Consider the following 22727-nt stretch of genomic DNA (forward strand, 5'->3'; position numbering starts at 1 on the left):
GCCCCAAATAGCCAGCCCTGCCCCACTCTGAGCACTGGAGAGCAGCCTCGTCCTCACTCCCCAGATGGCCCAGCAGCCACAGGCTCCCACCCGAGGACCCAAGCCGTCTTCTCCTTTGCACCCTCAGGCTGGAGCCCCCACACTCCTCGCTTTGTGCTTTGCATCCAGCCCGGTGCTCCCTGGCTGGGGTCAATGGTGCTGCTGCCCTTCGCCCTCAGGGACCCTGCCTAGTGTCCCCACTCTCAGACCATCTCAAGTTTCAAAAGGGCAGCTCCAGAGCTGAGTGGCAAGTGAGCCCTGCAGGCGCAGAAGCAGGAGCTAGTAATGGTGCCTGGGGGCAGGAAAGGAGGCACTGAGGAAGGTAGAAACCTGGGGAGTGTGGGGAGGCCAAGGGCAAAGGGAGGGTGATGAGGGTCTTGGGGCGGGGGGGATCAATGTGGGCGGCGAGCTCAGGGCAGCTTCTGTTGTCAGGCTGGGACCCTTGTCCCCGGGTGGGCAGCAGGGTCCCGTCCAGGCAGCACGGGCATGCCCTCGCACCTGCCAGACTGTGTGGTGAGGGACGCGGCAATGCGGCAGCCTGTCGACACTGCTGGTTCCCAGGCTCTTGCCCAGGCTGCCGGTGACACTGTGACGCCATCCGCTCCCAGCCAGGGACATGCCGGCATCACATGCCCGCCTGGCAGGACTGGGGTGCAGCGGGGCGGGGGTTACTTCCCTTTCCACTTTGTGCTAGTTAAAAAACATGCCAGTGTGTCGGCCAGGCGCGGTGGCTCATGCCTGTAATCCCAGCACTCTGGAAGGAAGAGGCAGGCAGATCACCTGAGGTCCAGAGTTCGAAACCAGCCATGACCAACATGGAAAAATCCCGTCTCTACTGAAAATACAAAATTAGCTGGGTGTGGTGGCACATGTCTGTAATCCCAGCTGCTCCAGAGGCTGAGGCAGGAGAATGGCTTGAACCCGGGAGGCGGAGGTTGCTGTGAGCCGAGATTGCGCCATTGCACTCCAGCCTGGGCTACAAGAGCGAAACTCTGTCTCAAAAAAAAAAAAAAAATTCCCAGTGTGAGGCTCACGACAGGAGTTCTGACAAGAACAGGAGGCACTTTTTCAAATGCTTTGCAGTGTTAAAAAATGCACATAAAATAGCTGGCTGGAAAAGAGGCAGGGGCTGCCTGAGAGGTGCTAAAAAGTTCAACTGAATAACCCCCAGCAACTCAACAGCAGAAGGCGCCGTGCATTCCAGAGAACTTTCACTTCCCCGGGATCTTCCCAGAATAGACACGGCTCCCGCCAGCCCCACCCCCTGCTCGGTGCCCCAGTGCCGGCTCTGGGCCAGGCTCCTCTGGGCACCGCTGGATGTCAGGCCCTGCAAGGCAAGCGGGATAGAGGCCCTGAAGTCAGAGGTTCCTCAGCACCTCCAGTCCCTGCTCCGGCCAGCACCCACTGGACAGCTGCTGCCTGGCCCAAGGGACAACATCCATGATGAGCGGCGCACGCAGGCAGCCCCAATTCCCAGGCCAGCCCTCTCCCAGGAAGTCAGGCAGGGCCGCGCCAAGCCCTGGTCGGCTCACAGCGTGCCCACCAGGCCCTCCAGGGCACGTCCGTCTGGTACATGGAAGCTGCATCCTTGGGAGAAGGCGGCCAGTGGCAGAGGGCGCCCCAGGAGAGGCAATGTGGGGCGGGGGCTCTCAGACAGGGCCTTTGTCACCCCAGGGAGGGAGGGCAGGTGGCGAGCAGGGGAGGTGCAGAGGCTGGACGTGCCAGGAACACGAAGCAGCTGGCCCGCAGCAGGGAGGGCCACAACCACAGGTGCCAAGGCCAGCCTTATGGCCAGAGACTGGGGCCTCTGCCCCATCACAGGGACCGTCAGGCTCTTGGTGGCCATATATGGGCCATGCTCACTGGGGGCCTACACAGGAGTATGTGGGGAGGGGCCCTGGAGCTCAGCCCTTCAGGTGGCAGGTGGGCCGGGAAGGGAGGGCTCGGCTTCACGGAGTGGGGAAGCTGGGGGTAGAAGCCACACTGTCCTCTGCCATCACGGGCCCAGAGCCCGGGGGCTCAGCCAGGACAACCACCCCCACCCCTTCCAAGAAGGCTGCACTTTCTTGTTGAAGTCAAATTTCTGCTGACACCAGGGGAGGAAATTTATTTCTTTAATTATTATTCCTCTTAAGTGGGCTGGTCAGCGGTATCCCACAGCTGGGAGCCATCTACCTTCCTCATGGCGAGGCGGGGCCGGTGGGGGCCCAGGCAGCTGGAGCTGTGGCCTCGGCTGTCGACCCAAAGGGCGGGTGCGGCCTCACTGGGCTCTGCACAGCCCCAGGACTGCCACAGTTGCCACCAAGTCTGGCCAGCAGGACACCAGAGGCCCCAGGCCTACTTGATGGAAGGCGGGGCCTCCCCAGGGGCAGGGGTGGGAGGAAGGAGGCCCCAGGACCCCTGCCTGTCACTGGCCTCTGTGCACCAGACCCTCCTTGCTTGTGTTGCTGAGGCCGAATGAGGGAGCTCTGAGTTGCTACTGGTGCAGGGGTGAGATGCGCCCCAGAAGGGCTGGGGGAACCACACTGGCTCTCTGATGGCTCTGGGGCAAGGGAAGGGCCAGCAGAGGCAGGGGCCAGTCAGCAAGGGTGGCCGGGATAGACTGTTCACAGTGTGGTGATGTCAGGGGCTCTGCGCCCGCCATGTGTGTAAATGGGAAGGCAAGCTTCTGCGGAGCTCAGCACTTGGCACCGAGGGGGAGACGCAGCAGAGCCGCAGCCTCCCAGGGAGGAGTGTGGCAGCCCCTCCCTCCCCTCCTCACTGCTGAGCAGGCCAGGGCTATACACACCCTCCTCCCCAAAGCTCAGACCCTGGGCCGTTTGGTGGTGGGCACCGTGTCTGAAGGGGCCAAGTGCAAACCTGCTGCCTGCCTGCTGCCTGCCACAGGCATCTCATGGACACTGAGGGATGGGAGGAGCCAGGGTGGCAGGTGCACCTCCCCCAACAGGCCCACCCAGCCCAATATAAGTGGACCACAGGATCCCGGCGACCCAAGGACCCCGGTGCAGGGAGACGGACCCAAGCCACAAGCCCCTCCGTGGGTCCCACAAGCGCACAGTATGGGGAGAGTCCCAAGGACACACCGCGACCTGGGGTGAAGAGGTGGGGCCAGCCTTGGCACTGTGCAGGGAGTGGGATGCAGCTGCTGTAGTGGGGGCCACTCCCTGAGTGGGTGGGTCCCTGGGATGGACTCTGGCTCTGGAAAGGGCAGCAGGCATCCCCTCCCTGGCTCCGGCTTCCGCAGAGCAGGGCAGGGCCTGCAGACTGACTGCCAGGAGCAGCCTCAGCTGCCTATCCTGGCTGCCCGGGGCTCTCGGGGACGTCGGGACATCATGGTCTCCATGGCTGCTATCTTGGCCACTTAACCATCAACCTCGGTCAATGCTATTATCATGACTACCGGGAGCTTTCTGAATGGGGGTGCAGGGGTGCCAGGCAGACCCCGCCTGCCCCCAACCCATCTCATCTCCCTGCTGGCTGTGCACGGGGTCCTGCAATGTCTCACACCCCGGCACGCTCCGCCCAGGCCTCTGTACGGTCACCTGGGGATGCTCTTGCTGCTCCTGGCCCTTCTGAGCTCCTCTGTTTTCAGCTCATGAGAAAGGCCTCCCTGACCGCCTGACTGGACACAAGTCTACGAATCTACGCCTGTGGGCCCTAGGAATCTTCACTCGTGTTCAGCCCGCGCCTCCCCCTGCACTAGGGATGTCAGAGGCAGCATCCGTGGGAGGTGCAGGGCATCCTCCCACCCAGGCAGGAAGCTGAGGGCTCGGGGCACCCTTCCCTGGGCAGAGGGATCAGCCCGGATGCTCTGTCCACTGCCTTCAGGACCAGAGAGGAAAGCCAGTGCCAGGACTGTGCCTGCAGGGTCAGTGCTCTCAGGACAGTGCCAGCCAACATGGGGCTTGGCCTCTGCCAAGGAGGCCCAGGGGAAAGGTGGGACTACCCGGCATGAGCAGAGAGGCACCTCATGGCTTTGTCCCTGGGGGGTCAAGCACGACGTCCTCAGAGCGCCTGCTGCCGGCCCCGGGAGCTCCACTGCTCAGGCTCCCTGTTGGCCCACATGGCTGGTGGCAGGTGGATGGCCGCAGGCACCTGGGACCTGCTGTGCCAGAGATTGGCCAGGGGCTTATGCTTCACTCAGGGAATGACTGTTGGAGATGAGCCCGAGGCCCCTGCCCTCCATGATACAAACAGCTGTGTGTGGGGCCCCACAAGCCACGAAGCTCTGGAGTCAGAGGGTCAGAGGTAACCAGAGAAGGCCCTGCTGGGTGACAGGAGGGCCTGTCCCCCAACCCACGGCAGCATCCCCCAGGGGCGGAGCCTCACCAAGGCCCCCATGTTCTCAGTCAGCTCCTGCACTGAGCACCCTGGGTGTAGCAGAGATGAGGCCACACACACAAATCACACCGCCCAGTCCCTCAAGGTACGGGTAGGGAAGGGGAGGCACACACAGGAGTGACACAGTGCCCAGGAAGGGACCCAGGGCTTCTCACCAGATCCTCACCAAGTGAGGACTTATTCCCATGCAGTTCACCAGGCCCCCCGGCCCCAGCCACCAGCCTGCAGGCATGGTCAGGGGCACTGGCCAGCCACAGTGTGGCTCAGAGCCCTGTGAGGCAGATGCCAGGGCCCCCATGCTGCCCCCAGCGACCCTGCCCGGGAAACAGCCTGGAAGCCCCTGGAGCCCGGAGATGAACACTAGGAACACAGCCAGGCAGGGTGGCCAGTGAGGCTGGCTTCCAGGGAAGGACGCTTCCCGCCTCTCCTCTGACCCCCGCAGACCCTGCCCTCGGAGTCCACCTCCTCCAGGGCTGAACCTGTTCTCCCTCGAGGCCCCAGGCGGGTCGGGGAGCCAGCGGGGCCCAGCCTCTGCAATCCCAACACCGCTTGCAATCTCCCCCACCCTTTTTTTTTTGATGGACAAGAAGGGGTAAAATTGGACTGAAACCAAAATATTTTTCTAGTTAATTTGTAGGATAAGCAAATCCAAAGCATTTCCTTCTCCTGAGCCTGTTTCCCTGGGCTGGGAGGGTGCGAGGTGGCGGCGCCGGCTGCCTCCAGACACAGTTGTCGAGGCGTCGCCAATGCGATTATGGGCACCGCAGCCCCAGGTGTGCGCTCGCCCGGGCGTGTTTACCGTACCTGGCCTCATCCTTTTTCCAAAAGCGAAACACGGTGCTTGTGAGCAACTCTTCCCTACCCCACAGAAAATCAAGGGCCGCTCAGTCACACAAACCGGGCACCACTCCAGAGCCCTTCCCGGGGGATGCCAGCGAAAGGCCGGCCTCCTGGCACCCTCCATTCTCCGGCTCCCCTGTCAGTCTCACTAGGGATGGCTACAAAGGCGCTGGGTGTATGGAAGAGTGAAATTAACTCCCAGGCTGGGAGGTGACCCACTTGGGAAGTGCTTGTTTGGACTGGCTCCCCAGGAGCATGAGGCCCCTGACCTCCTCCCTAAGACAGGGGCCTGAGCCAAGGCCCAGAGTAGCCACAGAATGTTGGAGGTTAGGGGGTCGGGCCTGCAGTGCCCACCACACACTGGCCGGACGGTGTCACCTCCCAGCGCCCCCGCCCTCACCTCTCACCTGTGCGGAGAAGGGGTTTGCTGCCCGCGTCGCCGGGCTGGCCGGAGGTCTTGGAGAGTTTGTTGGCAGATACTTTGTACAGGACCCCTCCGATGCAGCGGTACCCTTTGCTCCGCCACCGAGGGGAGCCCGGTTGGGCTTTCCCACCCCCGCTGGCAACTGGACGCAGGCGGTTCAGCACCAGGGACCTGCAGAGACAGGAAATGCCCATCAAACCTGGCCCCAGGACAAAGCTCTGATGGTCAGTGCCAGGGGCTGAGCCCAGGCCTGGCCTCCCGAGGCGGACAGGGAGCAGCACCTGCGGTGGGACAGACTACAGCTCTGATGGTCAGTGCCAGGGGCCGAGCCCAGGCCTGACCTCCCAAGGGGGACAGGGAGCAGCACCTGCGGTGGGCACACACTCCAGCTGCGGTGACCACAGGCCACTGGCCCAGCTGCCAAGAGACTTCTGGCCCCCTCTGGCCCCCGACCCCCACCTCAGGGACACTTTGGCTGTCATCAGGGAACACTGACAAGGAGTCCCAGGAAGTGGTGCCCCCGACCCCACCCACAAGGCTGGGAACTCATGAGCCCCTAAGAGCCACGGTGAGGGAGCAGTGTCCTCCAGTGCACACCTCTCCTGTGGACATAACCACCCCGCCCTGGCCAACTGGCTGTGCACTGCGGGGTAAGGGTCCCTGGGGCTGCAGGGCAGAGGGGCTGCAAGGTGTCCACGTGCTGGTGAGAAGCACACCTGGCCCTTGGTACCTGGGCTGAGGCTCCCTTGAGTCTGCTTCAAGGCTGGGGCTATTTCTACCAAAGCGGCCCCGGCACACACCACCCTGGCCTTCAAGACCACAGACACGATAGGGTCAGCTCCACCCTGTCCTGCCTCCCCTTCATCCACAGCTCAGAGAGCCCCGCACTGAGAGTGCACAGCGACAGCCTCACAGACCCCTGGCCAGGCAGGTTGAGAGAAATGCAAGTCCAAGGGCTGAAGAGGCCGCGACAGCCCCTGGAGTTAGCTGAGCCAATGACCCTGGCTAGAGGAGGAGACCTAGGCCAACAGACCCTGAGCCCTGGCAGCCCCCACTCCTGCCAGATACTCCACAGCCTAGGGGAAGAGTAAGACAGGAGGGGCCTGAGCTGCACACTCTGCTTATGGGCTCACACTCTGCTTATGATGCCATGACTCCTGAGGTGGGTACCACGCCCCCAGCAAATCTGGGCAGCAAACGTGGGCAGGACGTTTTTGGGCAGCCATGGATACACAGGCGGCAGAGGGACCAGTCAAGTGGGAGGCGAGGACGGGCAGCTCAGGCCTGGCACAGGGCTGTGCCCCCGTTCTACGCTCTCCATGCCACACCAGTCCCCATGGCCCTGCAGCTGCATAGGTCTCTGCTGTGGAGTACCCGAGCTCCCCAACTCTGCCACAGCTGCAGGAGACCCTTTTCCAGCTGGTCTGGGCCAGGGTGGGGTGCCCCTTAGACTCAGACCTATAGTAAGCATGAAGGTGGGGCTCGCTTGTCTGGCTGGATGCGGCAGGTGCAGGGGGACGGCAGCATATCCGTCAAAGCCACCCACGAGGAGCCAACAGACCTGGTGGCACTGGGGACGGAGCAGCCCTGCTGTCGGGTTCAGCCGCCATCCCCACCACTCAGCCCCACAACCTCTCCGGGCCTCGGTCCCTCTGCCTGCAAGCTGGGGTAATTCTCAGCAGCCGGGGGCCTCCAAGGGCCCAATAGAGAGAGAATGGCAGCAGAGAGAGCCTGGCGCCGGGGATTGGAGCTGCAGTGTAAGTACAAGCACAGAGGCCAGAGCACTTAACCCAGTTTCCTTTAATTAAAATTCTAGTTCACAAACACCAATCTTGGCGGGAAAGAGCCCACCAAGGGGCCTGGCAGTGCTGAGTGGTCTGCTGGCCTCCACCTCCCACCCATCCTGTCTATGCCCTGCACACTCCAGCTGCTCCCCAACCCCCGGCCGGGCACTGTCTGGGCCAGAAGGGTGGAGGGTAGGCATCCTGCCAGCCAGACTCAGACCTCCAGGCTCTCATCAGACCCTGGGGTCCCGGTGCAGCCCTGGCCTCCAGGTGCCTGCAGGCCCAGCAGGTGCATGGCCCACACCTTCGGCTTATCCTGGCACAAGGCCTGGAGGGAGGGCCAGGCCAGGCGGAACCTCCTGCACCAGCCTCTCGGTTGGAGAACCCCGTCAGTCCCGGGGGCTCACAGGCAGGTTCTGACCTTCCACAGGAGCTACAGCCACTGCCTGGGGGACACTCAGCTTGACCCCAAATCCCACAGTCAGGCTGAGCCCAGGGCCCTGCACCAGCCTCACAGTACCCACAGGCCTGAGGGGTCTCACCGCCCACAGCCAGCTGCTCCTTCATATGCCAGCCCAGGGCTGGGGCGGCATTGGGAGGGTGAGGGGGCTGGTGGCCAGGGTGCACCCCCAACTGCAGCACCAGCCACTCACAGAGCCTCTGGCCATCATACATCTGGGGCCAGAGCTAACTGTGGTCCTTGCCCCAGAAAGGCCGCTCAGGGCCAGCCTGGACTTGCTCCCGGGAGCCCCCAGCTCCCTGCCTCCCCACAGGCTCCAGTGAATAGATGGTAAGGCTGCATTCTTGCGGGAAGCACCCACTCCTGCATGCCCGACCCTACCCACAGCACAGGATGGGTTCAACCCTGGCCGCCACAAAGCAGGAGGGACACGCAGGTAGCAGAGCCAACCCAGCTCCGCCTGGGTCCAGCCAGGATGCCCTGAGGGGACGGCTGGGAGGGAGGCCCAGAACCCAGGCACGCGAGGACTTGGTTGCGGGAGTATCCCCCTGACTGAGGCTCACATGGGGACAGGCCACCACCCACTGACTGTGTGGCTCTCCAAAGGCACCTGGAGGGAGGGCGAGGCCCGGGCCTGCAGCACCTGCTCCCCTCCCCCAGGGGCAGCCACAGCTGGCCAGGCCCAGGAAAGGCCAGTGGGGCAGAGGCAGCAGGGCCTCTGGGGGTCAGGAGGCACTGGAAGCTTCCAGGACCACCCCACCCATCAGGGCTGCCTCTCAGCTCTGTCTCAGGAGCTTGGTCTGGCCATGCCCCTGCTCATTTTTTTTTTAGTTTTTATTTTTTGAGACAGAGTTTTGCTTTTGTGGCCCAGGCTAGAGTGCAATGGTGCGATCTCGGGTCACTGCAACCTCCGCCTCCTGGGTTCAAGAGATTCTCCTGCCTCAGCCTCCAGAGTGTCTGGGCTTACAGGCATGCGCCAACATGCCCGGCTAATTTTTGTATTTTTAGTAGAGACGGGGTTTCATCCCATTGGCCAAGCTGGTCTTGAACTCCTGACCTCAGGTGGTCCACCTGCCTTGGCCTCCCAAAGTGCTGGGATTACAGGTGTGAGCCACTGCGCCCGGCCGCCCCCGCTCATTCTTATGGATGAACATGAACAATTAGCTTGTCCTCTTCTCCTCCCTCCTAAAAAAAAAACCACTTACTAGAGTGTGAGAGCACCCAGAGAACGTTAGTGATTTGGGTGGAATGGAGATGCGGCAGCCCCTGCTGAGCCGTCCCAGGCTCTGTGCCCGCTCTTCATGCTTGGGAATGTTTCCAGCCTCCCACTGCCCACCACTGCCTCGGAGCCCAGGGCCTCCTGGGAATAGGGGAGGGTGCTTCCCGGTGCTCAGCACACCTAGCCCAGCAGCCTCATTCCGAGAAGCTGAATCCTGGGAAGGTGCTGTGGCAGAACCTCGGGCCTGCGCAGGTTGGCGGGTGACGGAGAGTTGTCTGGGGTTGCCCTCACCCCTGCCCTCACCCCTGCCCTCGCCCTGGCTGCCTGGCTGGCTTTGGAACCTGCAGCAGGAGGGTGCTGGGAGGGTGTGGGGTGAGGGCCTTGTAGCTTTTCATGGCCGTGGGTGTCACAGCACTCCAGTAAATTGTGACCCTAATGGAGAGGACGGCCTTTGGAAACGAACTGCATTGAGAAGGGGGATGAAATTAATGAGATAATAGCAGGGCCAAGGACCCGGAGTGCGCGTCTGCCCTCACGGCAAGGCTCTGTAATTCCTTTTCTGCGACGGGAGCTGCAGATCTAAAGGCCTCTCCCGTCCGTCCGGCAGGCCCACGCCGCCAGGAAATTTCATTAACGCTGGAAAATAGGAAAGGTATTAAGCGTGGATAATGAAGGCCAGGGAGGGAACAGTGCCTTAAGATAGTCTTCTTTCTCGCCTTTGTAATGGGAGGCATGAACTTTCCCTTCAAATCCATTTCTAATCCATTTGAAATACTACAGCAAATTATCTTTCCTTCAGCCCGAAAGCGGCCAGCCAATTTACTCCGAATAGAAGTGACAATGCCCCAGGATTTATCACCATAACCTTGACTACACCAGGGCGAGGCTGGGCCTCCCCTCTCCCCCCTGGGGGGGCACAAAGGCCAGGAGGGGGAGATAACATTTTAAATGAAAAGCAGCGGTAATGGGGAGAAAGACACACACACCACAAAAGTAGGTGTATAAAGCAGCTGTCTGTGCAGTACTGCTTTAGGAGCACCCGGAAACTTCCAGGCCAGAAGCTGTCCAGGCTGGCGAGGGGCACTGCAGGTGCCCAGAGGGCTGAGTCCAGGCCCTTCTGTCTCTGAAAGCCCCTGTCCTGCCTCAGCTTGGGCCCCTCGGTCTTGCTGAGTGCTGCCAGCGCTGCTAGGCACAGGTAGCAACAGTGGGGGCCAGGTGGACCTCTGACTCTCCACCCTCAGGGACTCCTCTCACCTGTCCCCTGGACTTCAGTGGTGCTGGGGGCCTGGGCAAGATGGAAGAGAAGCTCGCTCTGAGGTCCTGGTTTTCCTGAAAACCCAAGGGCAAACCCGGTGCATCCCCTGCCGGCATCCACAAGGCAGACCCGGTGCATCCCCTGCCGGCATCCACAAGGCATGCCCACGCACAGCCTGCCAGTTGCCAGGCCTCCAGGCAAGTGGTCAACGCAAGGACTTTGACTACCGAGTGGTCGACGCAAGGACTTTGAGGACCAACCCTGGACACACACGCTCTACCCACTTCCTGAGGGCACTGCCCGTGGCAGGTCAGAGCACCCCCTTGCCATGTCGCGTGCGCCGTGCAGGCTGAGAGGGGCCTCACCCCAGGCCACATCATTGCTCCCGGGCACAGATGCGCACACACGTGGACCAGATCAGCGGCCTCGCAGTCAGGGCAGTGCATGCACATCAAGCAGACCCTGCGCACTGCCTGCCCCCAGGGTGATGGCCTCAGCACTTGCGCTCCCAGCAGAAGCCCGAGCTCAGCAGAAACATATTTGACAAACCAATGCAGCTCCTCGGGCAAGTCCAGCCCTCTGAGCACCCAGGCCCTTTCAGGCCCTGCTCCCTGCCATGCGCGCTGCCTGCGGTGTCTCCATGCCATGGGACCCAGCTCCGAGACCAATCAGAAAGTGCTGGGCCTGGCAGTGTGACTGGCACACTGGCACGGTGGGAAGGCTGAGGGAGGGGCCTGCTCTCTGGACTCAGGCACAGGTGGTGAGGGGACTGGGGGAGGCCTCCTCCACCCTAGAGACCCGGGAAGCAGCCCAGCCCCCAGGATGCCCTGGCCGGACACACACTGGTGGCACCACAGGTCCAGGCCACAGCCAGGCAGCTTTTAAGCCCGGAAGCGGTGTCTTCCGATTGCTTAGTACCAGAGCACCTTCAGACACATGCTGCCCAGGACACCCTCCCTGAGGCCCTGCAGCTTGTTCAACAAGGGGGTCTTCCAAGGCCTCGGGTCATGTGGCCAGGGGTTCAAGGCCTAGGCCAGACTGCAGGCAGCCCTGGGAAGGCCGGGCCTCTCTGGAGCATCCTCCCAACCCAGCTCCCGGGCCCAGTGGTGTGACCAGTGGCTGCACAAAGGCTGACACAGACCACAGTGGGACCACAGACCCTCATCTGGAGGAGAGCCGCTGACAGGAACCAGGGGCTCCTTCCCCACAGCAGCCCCTCAGCATCCTTCCCTCCCCACCCTCCCAAAGTTCCTATGCTAGCCTCAGCGACATCCCACCCCACAGGAGCCCCTGAGAACTCCATGAGGTTGTGTCTGTGCTTGAGGAGAAGACCTGGGAACAGACAGGTGACCAGGAGCAGGGCAGGCAAGGCCAGCAGAGGGGAGAGTCGCTCCCAGACCCTCCAGACTTGCCAGCGGCTCCACAGCAGGGAGGGCTGGGGTTTGAAGTTTTCTTCTTGCCAAGCGCCACCACAGGGTGGAGCCGGCGAGGGGACATCAGACCCTGGAAGGGAAACTGAAGGCCGAGAGGGACGGTGGGGACCCTCCAGGACTCTCGTGTTGTCACCCCGCACCGCCTGCTGCTGCCAATCCAGCTCCAGTCTTGACTGTTAAACACAAGCCAGCCCCAGCCGGCCTTCCTGCTCCCACAGGCAGGCCCCGCAGCCAGTGTCGGTCGGCAGTTCTCCCCATGAGGGGCCTCATCAGCCTCCACTCGGACCCCCCGCCCAGGGCCCTCAGCCTCACCATGACAGAAGCCTCGCTTTGAGACAATGTCCAGGCCCTGCACACACCACACAGAGCCCCAGGCCCACACTGAGCCAGCTGGGTCTCCACCCTGGTTCACAGCTGAAAGGGGGGCTGCACCCAGCCCACCCTGCCGGTTGGTTTGAACACTGCACATCTGATCAAGTCCCTGTCAAGACCCTGTAGTGGGTCCCCTTGTTCTCAAGATGACCATGTCAGAGGCCCTGCGGGGCCAGGCACTCAGGTCCTGCTGGCCACAGCTCCCATGCAGCCTCCCTCCAGCCTAGAACTCCTGTTCCCCTGGGAAGTTCTGGTTTCTGGAAAGCACCATGCTCCCTCCTGGCGCCAGGTCTTTGCACATGCTGTCCCTCTGTCCAGATCCCAGGGCAGGCCTGAGGCCAAGCGCAGATGTCACACTACTGGGGAAGCTGAGCACAGGGGTTGTATCTGCAGAGACCACTGCTGCACCCCTGGCCCTGCGGATGTGCCAGGCACGCAGGGGACTCTGTAAATGTGTGTTGCAAGAACACACCCAAGTGTGTGCCACCCTGGGGCTCCCAGGACTTCTTAGGAGGAGTGTGGGGTGGGGAAGGGTCAGGAGGCCCTGGTCAGTTACACTCAGGAAGGAGACCTGTGGCAGGGAGGTGGCTGCCACGGCTTGGTCAGCATATGCAGGGAGTGGGCTCAGGCAGCAAGGGCCAGGCGCTGGGAATGCGGGCTGGGGCGAGATGGGCTCTCTGAGAACCAAGGGAGAAGTGGGGCTCAAGGAGGGAGGCAGGGTCAGAACACATGTCCTGAGAGCTCCGAGAAGGGCCAGGCTGTCCCTGTCTCCCCGGGATGATGACCAGGCTGCTACGGAGGGGACACGGACGTGCAACATGCAGATGTGGAAAGACCCTCGGGGGCACAAGTATGATGACGGCAAGAGAGGTCAAGGGCTGAGCGAGGTCTTGGCCTGGCCCTTGCAGCCTGAAGAGGCAGGACCACAGGAGCAGGCACTGGGCCACGGGGACACGACCTCAGGGCCTCCTCGGCTGGGGTTGTGTCCGTGTGTGGGCCGGGGACCCAGCAGCCCCCGGCCAGGTCGCCCAGGCCAGTGGCGACACGCAGTAGACAGGCAGGCCAGCTGGGACACAGATAAAACAACCGGGGAAGCATTTTTCAGGAAATGGAGCAAAATTTTTCGAAGCTTGGAGCCCGAGCGGGGAGTGCAAAGTCAGCAGAAGAGGAGCGGCCGGGGGAGGCGGCGCCGCAGCGAATCCCCAAGTAGGTCAGGCAGAGCCGCGCCGTGACAGGCACTAAACTGCTTAAGTGGGGCTTTCCACTGGAAACGCTGACGCCCCCATCATAGTGCTGGCTCGGGAGACGAGCATGCGTGTGCACCCATGGGTGTGCGCGTGTGGGGCTGGCTGGAAGCCTCCCTCCCGGCTTCTCCTGGTGCTGAGCCGCTGTGGCCCCCAAGTGGGTTGACCAGGCTACATGGGGCCCTCGCCTGGAGAGGCCCAGCCCCGTCAGGCTGGGGCAATGCAGCAGAGGTGGGTCTACTGGACAGGCACTTACAGAATGTCCTGGGTTCTGGAGGAGGAAGAGTCTCTCAGGGGAGAGGCCCAAGCTGGGCCGGCAGGGAGGGGCGGGCAGGCCAGAGCAGAGGCATGTGGTAGCGGTGCTAGGCGGGCTCCCGGCTCCTGGACTCTGCCCCCTCGATCTCAGGGCCAGGGCTAAGTGTCCAAGGGCCCGTGGCTGCCAGGGCTGAAATCTGACTACGTGGTGGCCACACAGACCTCACGATGGCTACGGCCACCTGATCGTACAGAAAGGACCCTCTTCTAACTTACTCCTCACAAGTCGGGCCCCCTGTCCTCCAAACCCCTGGACCCAGACCATGGGGCCCTCACCAGCTCCTGGGGCAGTAGCTGCTATTCAGCAGGGGCTCCGGGGCCATGGCCAGATGGGCTCTCCAGTCTCCCTCTGTTACCCCCACAGCATCTATGTCCCAGTACGGGGTCCTGCAGAGACTGGCCAGCTGCTCAGTTTTCCAGGATACACCTCCAGCAGGCAGGCAGGGTTATAGGCCTGGGTGGGAGCTGAGACCCCCGCACCAGAGGCCAGAGGCGCCATGAGGGGAAAGAGCCATGTAGCCTTGGGGAGAGCAGCCTTGTTTGGGGACCCCATGAGGACAGGGACAGCCTTGAGTGCAGCTGGTCTAGTGGAGGCTGAGCAGAGCCGGCTCGCTGGGCCCCTAGGCTGACTCGTGGAGCGGAGGCTCTGCTGTGACACCTGAGGACCTCCTCACCGGGCACTGCTCCTTCCGAGGGCCACCCCTGCCCCGTCTCACTCCAGTAATGAATAAGAAGGATTCGGGGGCGCCTCTGCAGCCTGGCTGGGTGGCAGGGGGCAGTACTAATTACACTGCCTCCATTACAAACACCGTGGTCTATTATGAGGGGCTGGGACCATTTTATGTATTTTATGTGCTCACATCTATGCAATTGGTATTTCGATCAATGGATGCATTACAAGCTTTCCCTTTAAGAGCCTAATAAACAACAAGATGGAAAGTAAAATTCTCCATAAAATGACACTTTTAAAAATCTATTTCAGCTGAAGCCACTGGTGTTTTGTATGTCAGCTGCAAAAAACAAGTATTAGTGGGACTTCACAGCCCCGCTCTGGAGTGCCGAGTTCAGCTCGTCCGGCAGAGGCACCGGGAGGCCACGTGCAGCCGTCCTTGGCGGGTCCACGACCCTTTGCACCTGTGCCAACCTTTGAGCTGGGTCATCGGCCCAGGACCCACTCTGCCTGTGCCAGCTACTGAGGGGCAGGCTGGCCAGGAATCCTGCCTAGGCCCTCAAGGACCCCTCAGGTCACTGCTGTCTAAAGAGACCCACAGCAGACATCCCCCCACTCCCAGACCCTGGGACAGCCCCTCCGAAGACCACACAGCAAATCCGGCTCAGCTCCCTGGAAAGGGGTGGTAACTTCAGCAAGCTTCGTGCGGCCCCCCCAAGGACAGTGGTATCTGCAAAAACCACGGAAAACCCACAACAAAAACCCACTCACTTCAGAGGGGTAACCAGAACCGATTATGAAGCAAAGACGTGTGAAAACCAAAAGCCTTGCAAGACACCGGCAAACACCAGTTGGAACATAGAAAGAAGAAAAGCCAGAAAAACTATAAAGTAACTTAGGAAAACTTCTACAGCAGGTGTGCCTGGCCAGCATGTGGAAGTTATGGAGCGTGGGTCTCCCGGGTGCTGAGAACAGGAGGGAGGCAGGCGGGGCCGGGGATCTGAGGTGCTTGTGTGTGTAGCTGAAATCATAAGAAGAAAATGCAAATCTATGATTTGGAGGCTGGTTCCCTGGTGAGGCTGGGCACCCGATCCAGTGTTTCTAAGGTGATCTGGAAGAGTAAGCATTCCGGAATAATGAAGGGCACAGACAAGTGGGTCAACAGTGAGGATGGAGAGTCTGGGAACAGCCCATACATCTGCTCACCCAAGTGACGTGGGCACCCCGCACCTGAGTGGGTCAGGGCCTCATTTCAATACATGTGTCTCCATGGGGAGACAAAAGGACTTTGGCCCCTACCTCAGACCACAAGTAAAAATTAATTCAAGAAGCCTCAGGCTTAAAATGTAAAAGCTAAAATAGCCAAGCTTCTAGAAGAAAACATGAATGTGGGGTAGACAAATATTTCTTAAACAGGACACAAAGAGCACTACTCATAAAAGGCTGGAAACCAGACGCCGGGGAAGAGCAGGCCCTCGGCTGTAAGCAGACGTGTGGGGCGGAAGACATCCACACAAAAACAAACTCCCACAGATCAGCCAAAAGGCAAATCACACACAAACAGGCCAACACCCAAAGAGGCCCTTTACAGAAGGGCACCACCACGAGACCTGAGTGAAGAAAAAGATGCCCAGTATTGCCAGCCAGCGGGATGGGCATGAGGCCCCACACTCCCCAGCACGGCGAGAATAGGAGACACGGGACTGCGAATCCTGGCAAGGCCACGGGCCAGCCGCAACGCTCACATGCTGCTGCTGGCAGGCTGGGACAGCTATGTGGGATATGCTCCGGCCTCAGCTTCCAAAGCTCAGTGTCCATCACCCTCTGAGGCAGCAACTCCACAGAAACAAGGGCTACCAGGCACCCAGAGACACACCTAAGACAGCAGCTTCATAACTGGCAAGGATGGGAGAGACCCCAGATACCCACCCATCAACCGCAAGATGGACACACATGGTGTATCCCTATCACAGACCACCACACAGCAGGGAAATAGAACGAGTTCCCGCCATGCGTGGCACTGCAGCAGAGCGACAAACGTGGGCGCCTACGACTGCCTGGCTGCTGTCATGGAATGCTCTGCACTGGGAGGCTTCAACAACAGAAACACACTTCCTCACAAGGCCGGGGCGCTGCACTGGGCGGCTTCGACAACAGAAACACACTTTCTCACGAGGCTGGGGCGCCACATCGAGGCGCTGGCAAGGTTGCTTTCCGGTGGGATCTCCCTTCCTGGCTTGCACTGTCCTCCCATGGCTTTTCCTCTGGGCATGTGCCCCTGGTGGCACTTTTTATTCTTGTAAAGACATTAGTCCTAGTGGTTCAGGGCCAAACATGTATAATTCCATTTAACCTCAATTACCTGTTTGAAGACCCCATCCCCAAATGCAGTCACATTGGGGGTTAGGGTTTCAATCTATGAATTTGGTGGGAGACACAATTCAGTCCACGAAAAGTGATGAACAAAAGAAATCAGACACAGAACGGCATCCACTACATGACCCCACCATCACAAAGCTCACACACAGAACAGCACTGCTCCATGACCCCATCGCCACGAAGCTCAGACACAGAACAGCACCTGCTCCACGACCCCATCGCCACGAAGCTCAGACACAGAACGGCACCTGCTCCACGGCCCCATCGCCACGAAACTCACACACAGAACGGCACCTGCTCCACGGCCCCATCGCCACGAAGCTCAGAACAGGCAAAGCCAATTGAGGTAGGCAGCAAGCAGAAGAGCAGGTGCTCGTGGGGTAGACATGAGTGGGAAAGGCCGGAGGGAAGCTTCCAGAACTCATGCCATCTTAGACAGGAAAGGCTGTTGTAAGCACATCAACACATGAAATCTCAAGACACTGACAGATTTAAGTGCACAGAAAAGTAAAAACTTCTGCAAACATCCTCACGAAATTCAAAGTGAGGAAAATGACAAAGGCGACCCTCCTGAACACTCGGAGTTCCATGAATCCATAAGAAACAAGCCAGCTGGAGACAAGTGAACAAGGGAACACAAACCATGTTGAACTTGACCAAGAATTAAAGTTAAGCCTGGATGGCACCCTCGTCTGCTCTGCTGTCCACGTTTCTGTCCATGGCTGCTGACGCTGATGAGGCCCAGAAGGGCCAGCGGTCCATACCCCCTTTGTCCCCCAAGCCGGTGGCAGCGCTGACCCCCAGGACTGTTCATCCAGATGAAGGTGCTTCTCTGGGGAGGGCCTAAGACTAGCAATGAGAGGAGTGAGGTGGGGCCTGGGTGGGGATCAGCTTGTGACTACCTGGCAAGTCAAACGTCATTGCCTGCAGGGAGCTTTCTAGGCTGCAGACACCAGAGAAAGGTTGGAGCTGGGTCTGGTACCTGTGCCCTAACTGAATCGTCTCCTTGCTCTGCCACTCCCCATGACTGCTGGTACCCACTGGGCAGGGGACACCCTAGGTGGGAAGAGCTCAGCCAGGGCCTGGCTCCAAGAAGCTGGGTAGGGTGGGGTGGTGGAGTCCTGGAGAACGCGCAGCCAGTGGAAAGGAGGGAGCTGGGGCTCCTCAGCCAACCTTTGGGGGGATGCGCTCTCCCACCGCGGCTGGGCCGCGGAGCCCCGCCCACCACTGCCTGGCCCCGCCCACCGCCCCGGCCAGGGGAGGGGTCAGGGGAGGGGCCGGCGGGAAGCAGCCTCCGCAGGCATGGGGGCGCCTCGCCCCTGTCCCGCCCCAGGACCGCCCCGCGCAAGCCAGAGCACTGAGGGTACTGAGCTGGGCCATAATTTATGTCCACCCGCCAATGCTTTATGGCTTTCTTAATTCGGCTCCTGCTACTATTAATGTAGTTAATGCTGAGATTATATCTATTTTCTGGCGTCAGGCGGTGATTTATTCAAGCCATTTTTCCGGTGGAGGCTCCCACGCTGTTAAATCAAGCGCCTTGCCAATTAAGTGCTGACTTGGAAAGTGGACGCAATCTTAGCAGACATCCAACCGCAAATTAAACCGTGCCTGACTCTGGGGAGTGGGCGGGGCAGCGGGACGCTTGCTGACTTGCAGGAAAGTCAGGAAAGTGCTGGGTGCATCCTACCCGCCGTGGTCCCAGGGCCTGTCCTTGAGCCACGGGTCTCTGGAACTGCAGCCCCCACCCACACTCCAGGCCACACGGTTCCAGGGAAACACCCTTAGACACCTGTGGCTCCTAAGCCACGCCCAGCAGGCACCTGACACACAGGGCCCTAGCAGGTGCTGGGGACCGTGGAGGTGGTGGGGGAAGGGGGCCATGAGGAAGGTGGGAGCCTCCCCAGCAGGTGGGTGGGCTGCATGGTGCTCGGCAGCTGGAAGGCCCCCCGGGGCCTGGACCCTGCGGGAGTCTCACCCACAGTCCCATCTCTGAGGGCCCACATAGCAATACGATAGAAAGGACGTAGGGAGGCCAGGGTTGGGGGCAGCCAGGCTAAGAACTCCCACCCCCAACAGGCCCAGCTCTCCTGAGCACTCCTGTCCCCTGTGGGGGCCTCAGTCCTCTGTCAGGCACTGTCCACACGCCAACTGCAGTGGCCACCCAGGCCCAGTCCAGAGAACCTGCTGCCACCCTCCTCCCCAGTGGGGCCCTGGGACGAGGTAGGCAGATGCCACAGCTACCACAGCGCCTGCTCTGGAAGGGTCCCCAGGTCCTGAGTGCACTGCGCCACCCCTGTCCATCTGCCAGATACTCAGCCCAGCCCTGAGAGGTTAATCATGTTTTGGGGGAGATATGGCTGGAGGATTGATGTATTCGAGGAATTAAATAAGATACTGACGGCTGAGTGCGGTGGCTCACGCCTGTAATCCCAACACTTTGGGAGGCCAAGGCCGGCGGATCACTTGGGGTCAGGAGTTTGAAACCAGCCTGGCTAACACAGTGAAACCCCGTCTCTACTAAAAAATACAAAAAACTAGCCGGGCGAGGTGGCGGGCACCTGTAGTCCCAGCTACTCGGAGGCTGAGGCAGGAGAATGGCGTGAACCCAGGAGGCGGAGATTGCAGTGAGCCGAGATTGCGCCATTGCACTCCAGCCTGGGCGACAAAGCGAGACTCCGTCTCAAAAACAAAAAACAAAAAAAACAAAAAAAAGGCGTTTAACTGTGTAAGGCACCCAGGTAGCGCCAGGTGAAAAGGACATTTTATTTCTTCCTGTCAGGGGTGGTTTTTCAGTTTCCAGGAATGCCCACGCTTGCCCCTCCCTCCAGGGAGCCCAGGCACCAACTGGTAGAGACATGCATGTCCACGGCTGGGCACACGGGGCAGGAGGGCCCAGGCACAGGGGGCTCTGCCCTCCACAGGCTGAGGGGAATTCCACGGATCCCACAGGAAACCTCAGGGGCCCTTGAGCTCCCTCCCAGAAGGTCCTTGTGTAAACTGAAGGAATGCTCCCTCCGGATTTGTCACCAGACACTCCCTGCAGCCTGTCCCTTCGATGCCACTGCTGGCCACAGGGAACCATGCTGTGGCCTGCAGTTCCGCCGAGGTGGCAGCAGCATCTCACCAGGGAGCTCCTGCATCCTACCCCAAGGGTTTGCCCACAACGGCTGGGCGAGGCTCACACCCGTATGACCGCAACAGGAGCCAGCCCGAAAGGGCAAAGCAGCACCTTGAGCCCCACGGCAGCGTGCCACACACGGCTCGGGGCACATGCCCCATCACCAGCTCCTCAGGCCAGCACAGCCTGGAGCCATGCATTGGTCACAGTGGTACAGAGAGGACCCCCTTGTCCTGGACTCGCAGGTCCTTCTGCCGCCATTGCCCAGCAGGCCATGTTCTCACAGCAGGGATGGGGTGGACTGAGCAGAGCTGCTCCCAGCGTAGGGGAGGCAGAGGCCGTGCAGGGCTGTGGGGCCGGGTGCAGGGTGGGCCCTAGAGAAGGAGCAGAACAGGGCGTGACTCCCTCAGTCCTGTGGGCACAGGACACCCTCGGCCCTGGGCCTGGCTTGGACTTCACTCACAGCACCTACTCCTCTTGGCCTCCCACTTTGCTGGGAAGCCCTCGGCCACCCTGTTTCTCACAGCCCACCCCATGGGGCGTTGCCTCCACCTGGTGCACCAGGTGCAGCACCTGAGCGTGGCTTTTACCCCAGGGGAGGAGGGCAGAGAAGGAGTGAAAGCAGAAGGAGGGCACACTACAGAGAGCCGGACACATGCGTGCAGACAGGGGATGGAGAGGAGAAACAATAAGGAAAAGACAGACATGCATGGGACCAAAGGGTGGAGGCCTAAGAGGCACAGAGATGCAGGGACCAGCAGGCCCAGGTCAGGTGGCAGAGCCTAGGGTGGGGGAGGAGTGTGCTGGCCTTGGTGGCCTCCAGGCGCCCCCTCCTCACCAGCCACCCACTGAAAACACCACAGTCAGGGGACACACACCACGGACTGGCCCAGTGAGGGAGATCCGGTGGCAGCCACCTCCCTCCTCCCACCGGGGCCTCAGCATCGGGCCATTCCCAGCACCCCAGCCCGCCTTATACCCCACCATCTGGACCCTCAGTCCAGGACACACTGGCCCTGACCCTCTGCAGCACTGACCACAGGACCATCCTGAGCTTCCTGTGAAGAGCTGTCCACCTGTGGGGACAGGAACGGAGCCAGCAAACAGACCTGGACCCAGAGCCACTGCCGGCTTGATGCTCAGCTCCCAAGGGACTGATGCCAGAGTGGCCTGGGGAGGGCCTCACCTCGCACCTACACCTGTGTGGGCACCTGACCGCACGCACTTCCTGCTGGTCAGAACAGCAAAGGAAGAAGGCACCCCGGTTCCAGGGGCTCCCTCCTCAGGGTCCTGTGTCCTGGCCCAGGGGCTCCCTCCTCAGGGTCCTGTGTCCTGTGTCCTGGCCCAGGGGCTCCCTCCTCAGGGTCCTGTGTCCTGGCCCAGGGGCTCCCTCCTCAGGGTCCTGTGTCCTGTGTCCTGGCCCAGGGGCTCCCTCCTCAGGTCCTGTGTCCTGGCCCAGATCTGCCCTGCCTGGGGTCTAAGATCTCCAGGAAAAAGTCCCTCTCCCTTTGTCCGGAAAAAGTCCCAGAGGATCAGAGGTGTCCCTCAGGGACATCTCAGCCTTGGTGTGGATGCAGGCTAGCTCAGGCCCTGGCAAGACTGGCTCTCCTCCCTCTTCCCTGCCCCAAACCACCAAGGCCAAGGCTGCAAGAGGGGTCTCAGCCACACCTGGAGAGAAGGTGGCAGGTATGCAGGCTCGGGGGGATGCCAGCTCAGCCCTGCTGCCACAGGCACTGCCAAGGACTCCACTCACAAAGCCGAAAGGCCTGCCTATCTCAAACAAACAGAGAAATAAATAAATAACCACAGCACACTTCGAGACGACTTCCAAATTAAGAGTTGCATCCATGCTGTCAAGCCCCTGCTAGCAGCTTCTGTGGCACCTTCCGTGCAAAACCGTATCTCAGCCCATTTATTAGAATGATGAAGGCAAAAGGGATCTAAAAATTGCACTCCTCCCTTAATGAGCAGCCGAAGGGATCGGTAAGCATAATTTCAGAGGCCAGTAATATTTTATATAATCGCCGAGTGGTTTAAATTGAAAACCCCCAACTGAATCAATATTTACTGCATTGAAACGAAATGAATAGTAATAAGTCACTAAGCTCCCTGTCCTGTTTCATAAAATAAAAAATTATAAAAATGAGCACAGGCACAGGGAGGCCATCACATTAACTTTTACAGCACTTGGGGAGCTGTAACCGCCTGTTCCCATAAAATAAAATTCTAAAAAACCTGCCGGAGTCCTGCCTCAGCAGCACGAGGGAAAGCCTGGGGAGGGGAGGGGAAGGGGAGCTCTGGGGGCCGTCCCCACAGGCCTCCCCAGGGCCAGGATGGGCCCCAAGACCCCACAGGCTGACCATGCCTGGTGCCCACCCACATCCCACACAGAGGCCCAGAACGCCCTGGACCTTCCAGCTCCAGCAGAGACTCCCTGCCACCCTCAGGCCGAACTTCCTGCTTTGATTTCTTTACCAGTTTTCTCAAATTCGAAGGCATCTGAGAGAGCGTGAATGAGAAGCTCAGGCAACGGGATCGGTGGCAGCCTGCCAGCCCTCCCTCTGACCAGGCCCCAGGCTCTGGGTGGGAAAAGCACAAACGCCTGCCAGTGTGAGAACGGAGAACGGGGCTCCAGCAGATGACCCCGAGGGGTGAGCACAGGACCCCGCCCCACAGTGCAGGAGCCTGTGACCACCCCTGCAAACAGGCTCACACAAGGCCTGGGAAGGTCAGGGCTTCCGAGCACAGCAGCGCTGGCAGAGCCCAGAGTGAGGGCCAGCCGGGACAGCAGGGAAGCGGCAGGTCGGGGGATGGGGGTGCTGCGGGCTGAC

The 22727-nt window shown here is 60.5% G+C and overlaps 1 protein-coding gene across 3 annotated transcripts in view; it reads right to left on the reverse strand.

Moving 5' to 3' along the window:
- The window catches only part of ZC3H3 (zinc finger CCCH-type containing 3), a 102244-nt gene that overhangs the window by 33660 nt on the left and 45857 nt on the right, over positions 1-22727 (reverse strand). For all 3 annotated transcript variants that reach the window (XM_065519759.1, XM_005564235.5, XM_065519758.1), the window contains exon 5: positions 5628-5815. In XM_065519759.1, the coding sequence (XP_065375831.1) occupies positions 5628-5815 (188 nt within the window). The remainder of the gene's footprint in view (positions 1-5627; positions 5816-22727) is intronic.

Source organism: Macaca fascicularis, chromosome 8 (assembly GCF_037993035.2).
Source record: "Macaca fascicularis isolate 582-1 chromosome 8, T2T-MFA8v1.1".
Taxonomy (NCBI): domain Eukaryota; kingdom Metazoa; phylum Chordata; class Mammalia; order Primates; family Cercopithecidae; genus Macaca; species Macaca fascicularis.